The 3,734-nt window shown below is 54.8% G+C and overlaps 4 protein-coding genes across 4 annotated transcripts in view, besides 3 other annotated features; 1 reads left to right on the top strand and 3 right to left on the bottom strand.

The window, feature by feature from the left end:
• Window positions 1–92: 92 nt before the first annotated feature.
• Window positions 93–159: a microsatellite.
• Window positions 160–799: 640 nt separating this feature from the next.
• Window positions 800–1,324, bottom strand: TraAM80_09724 (retrotransposon hot spot (RHS) protein; the record flags this gene model as incomplete). Its single annotated transcript, XM_029386392.1, has 1 exon — window positions 800–1,324. The coding sequence occupies one exon, from the start codon at window positions 1,322–1,324 to the stop codon at window positions 800–802; it is 525 nt and encodes a 174-aa protein (XP_029233737.1).
• Window positions 1,325–1,631: 307 nt separating this feature from the next.
• On the bottom strand, window positions 1,632–2,060 carry TraAM80_09723 (uncharacterized protein; the record flags this gene model as incomplete). The annotated part of the gene is made up of 1 exon (XM_029386391.1): window positions 1,632–2,060. The coding sequence occupies one exon, from the start codon at window positions 2,058–2,060 to the stop codon at window positions 1,632–1,634; it is 429 nt and encodes a 142-aa protein (XP_029233736.1).
• Window positions 2,061–2,178: 118 nt separating this feature from the next.
• TraAM80_09722 (uncharacterized protein) lies at window positions 2,179–2,856 on the top strand (the record flags this gene model as incomplete). Its single annotated transcript, XM_029386390.1, has 1 exon — window positions 2,179–2,856. The coding sequence occupies one exon, from the start codon at window positions 2,179–2,181 to the stop codon at window positions 2,854–2,856; it is 678 nt and encodes a 225-aa protein (XP_029233735.1).
• Window positions 2,857–3,059: 203 nt separating this feature from the next.
• Window positions 3,060–3,094: a microsatellite.
• Window positions 3,095–3,400: 306 nt separating this feature from the next.
• Window positions 3,401–3,434: a microsatellite.
• Window positions 3,435–3,491: 57 nt separating this feature from the next.
• TraAM80_09721 (leishmanolysin) overlaps window positions 3,492–3,734 on the bottom strand; it is a gene marked incomplete at both ends in the record, with an annotated part of 1,548 nt that continues 1,305 nt past the window's right edge. Inside the window, one exon of the mRNA XM_029386389.1 lies at window positions 3,492–3,734. This exon is cut by the window's right edge and continues 1,305 nt beyond it. Within this exon, the coding sequence (XP_029233734.1) occupies window positions 3,492–3,734 (243 nt within the window).

Below are 3,734 nucleotides of genomic sequence, written 5' to 3'. Positions count from 1 at the left end.
ACAAAAAAAGGAAGACAAGGATAGTCACCACCCGCGCCCACAGTTAGGCATCGAGCAAAGACCAGTGACAATCCATAATAAATGCCGCACCGACGAACGCGCGAGCCGCACGATCACACACTCGCCGCCACCCGAAAACACACCCACACGCACCCGCACGTGGTGTCCGCAGTGTGGGACGTCCCCCGCATAAATCAAACAACAAAACTAATTCATGGACACGTCGCTTACCGTCTACCCCGCCCAGCCCCTTCAAACCCCGCCAGCGCCAACAAGCAGTGCGCATGCCGGCAAGACCTCCCATCACGACCCCCACAAAATCCCCAACGCCCCCCACTTCCCTCAGCACACTGCAGCAGGAGTGGGGGGTAATATTTAAAACAAAACACCAAATAAATAAAAACAATACAAAATAAACGGCGCACGCGGCACCACCACTACAAGACACACACAGATGATGCCTTCACTCTGCGGCCACAAAAACAAACACTCTCGCAGTGGCATCGCCACCAACAACCCAAATGCAATCGCCCGCCTCCCAGCCACACCGCGGTGGTCATGGAAGTGAGGCACCTCAAAGAGGCTGAGTGAAAAACAAGAAACCGCTTCAACCACCACGCACGGCACGTACGTCTCCATACGACATCGCCAACCGGCACTGACGCACCTTCCGGCACCCAAAAAACAACGAGCTGTGTTATCCTCCTCTTTACGCTGAACAGCATTCAGGGCGCGACGGCGCTACACTCCCGCCACGTGTGTTGATTGGCCCACTCGCAGCGTGCTGGATGTAAATGATCTACCACTTCATCTTTTCCCTCAGCGCCTCCCAGCCCTTGAAGTTGCACGTCATGTACTTCAGAAACGCAGCCACCTTACCGGCAGTGGTGTGGTGGGTGTTTTGTTTTGTCACCTGCAGCCCGATGAACGTCACTTCCCTTTCCGCACCGCTGTGCCCACCGGCGCCAGCATTTCGCGACCGCCCAAATTTTATTTTTTTCTTGGCAGCTTCCGTTGGTTGCAACCCGACCAAGCAGAACGCGTCCATCAAGGGGAAAAAGCACTTGTTGGGCATATACAGAACGCCGGCTTGAAGTTCAGTCTGGATTATTACTTTTCTATTATCTTCACCTGCCATGTACTCGAGCAGGTACGGCCTGCTTGGAAAGCGGCCCACCGCATGCCCGTCCGCCAACACGCTGGCCCGCGTTTCTCCCTCGCTGCTCAGAAACGCCACGCAGCCCAAGCACTCAAGATCATCAGCTGCAGACCGACTCCACGTTCCCAGAGCAGACAACAGGCGGGACATTTTAAAGTTCTCCATTAACACCCGCACCCCCACAACGTTTTTTTGACCTCAAGTGAAACGGGAAAATATTCCTGCAGCTTTCCGCGTCCCCTCCACTCCCCGCATTGGGCCCCACCACCACCGACGCATCCCTCACCACGCACTCCTCCTCAACACACCCACCACATCCCTGCGCACAAATACGTCCTCGTAATCTGGCAAAAAAAAAAAATTGCACGCCCACGCAAACGCAGATCTAAGCACAAGAAACTCAAGCCCCACACCACAGGTCTCCTCCTCCTCCTCAATCTGATCGAAACGAGGTGTGACGTCCACATCACTTTCACTCCACAATATCTGAGGCCTGCTGGAAGCGGCACCCACCACCCTCATCCCAAGCGGCTCCGCAAAGGGGCCCGACTCCACGTAAGTCCCACGTTGCACTCAACACCAACCGGTAGACCCTCTCATCCAAAACCACAGGTGCCGCGGCTGCCCGCCTTTCCCTCTCTGCCTCCTCCGCCGCCTGTTGAAGAGCTGCCTTCAGTTTTGTCCGTGTAATAGGAGAGACAATACTCTGATCTGCAAAGTCCTTCCAGTCTCGCAGCGTGGCCACCCTCTGCTCTCCGTAAGCTTGCGCCCAAGCTTCCATTTCTTTCTGTATGGCTGTGTCGGACGGCAAATTGAGAATTTCCTCACGAAGTCTCTGGTCTGTAACGTATTCCACACGCTCCCGCACAAACACCTCCATCGGCACATTTTGTGTCTTCATCCACCACGGATGTTGGGCCAAAATCCGTCCGAATAAAATCGTTCCGTCTTATATTTTTTTGGGAGACAACTATTCCCTCCAGAAGCACTTCTTCTACCGAACCGCTAAAAGCCCCCTGATGTTTGCTTCCGCGCTCCGTCGCCTGTCGGCCGGTAACGTTGGCGCCATCACCGGGAATGCCGCTCGGTGCCATCAGAACTTTTGCGTCGCGGAGCATCCCACGCACACCGCCAAAGTCAAGCAGGCGGGCACCGCTGTCCATAACGGGCAGCTGCAACCGCGGCTCCCCGCACACCCAACGCGGTCGCGCACTGCAGCCACGGAAAGGCGCAAAAAAAAAAAACTCCCCCTTACTTATAATCAACGGGTCTGTCTGTTTGCCCTCTCACCAACACTTAAAGCGAAGCCTTCACAGCCACCTCCACAGCCAACGCAAGATACCCAACGCGAACACCCACCCCGCTGGCCCCACACGCGCACACACAAAAAGTGCGCCCGCAACCATCCAATGACACGGCACCCACACCGCACCGCAACCGGTCGGCCGACCTCACCAGAGGAGTTGCCTGCAACTCCACCCGTCCGGTCTCCGGCGATGTTCAGCCTTGCAGGAATCCGCAGCCCGATCGAGACGCGTGATGTACTGCAGGATGGCGGCGGACTCGAAGACGCAGCCCTCCTCCATCCCGTTCTCGCGGCCAAACCACAACGGCCTGAGCGTCACGGGCACGTTGGTGAGGGCCGCCGCCACCCGAACCTCGTGCTTGCACGCGTCCTCAAAGGTTCACACCGCTAAAAGCGTGAGTGACGGCGTGTGTGTGTGTGTGTTAGCTCCTACAGTTGCAGAGGGCCTGCAACGGAAAAAAAAACAACGAAAAAAAGGAAGGACTGCAAGGTGCAATGAAACGGCAAATCAACATGAATGACAACTAGGCGCAGGAACAGAAATGCAATGGAAGGGCACACACGCAGCGCGAGGAATGGGCGCAGTCGACGAAGAAAACAAAAAAAAACATAAAAACACTAAACACAAACCCCGTGAAGTGAAGCTGAAGCGTGGGCACGTCCACCTAGAAGTGGGACGACCAGCACGCACACATACTCTCCCCTCCTTCCCTTTGAGCACAGTCCAGGAAGAAAGAATGGTGGCCCACCAAAAACAAACAAAAAAAAATATCAAAAACCACTTCCATGTCTTTCGCAGGAATGGTGGCAACAGACAAAGTGGGAATTATCGTTGCCTTACAAAAAAAGGAGAGCCGAGGTGCAGTTAATTTGTGTGGGTACGTTGCATTATGACCGTGTTATACATCTTGAGTGCGTGGTTCCACAGTCCACGGATATACATACATACATATATATATACACATATATGCACATTATTATCCTACCACACATTTTTTTTTGCCCAGCCGCTGATGCTGTTGCTGCTCAGAGAGGCGCCATCGCCACGGCGGCGGCCACGACGAGAAGCGCAAGGGAACTGAGACCAATAGCCGCAACTGAAGTGTCACCGACTCCGAATCCCTTCCCTCCACGATTCCAGTTGCCTCCACTGCTGCTTTTCCCGGACGGGTTCGGAGTAACCTCACCACGCATGCTGGTTGGATTGCGTTCCGGGTTGGTGTTTTGCGACGGAACGTTGAGGGCGAGGCATCGGGCTCGAGGATGAGT

This window comes from Trypanosoma rangeli, assembly GCF_003719475.1.
Source record: "Trypanosoma rangeli strain AM80 chromosome Unknown Tra_15.4_contig_00662, whole genome shotgun sequence".
NCBI classification, from domain to species: Eukaryota; Euglenozoa; class Kinetoplastea; order Trypanosomatida; family Trypanosomatidae; genus Trypanosoma; species Trypanosoma rangeli.
The sequence above is the reverse complement of the archived record's forward strand: the minus strand, read 5'-3'. Positions and strand labels throughout refer to the sequence as shown.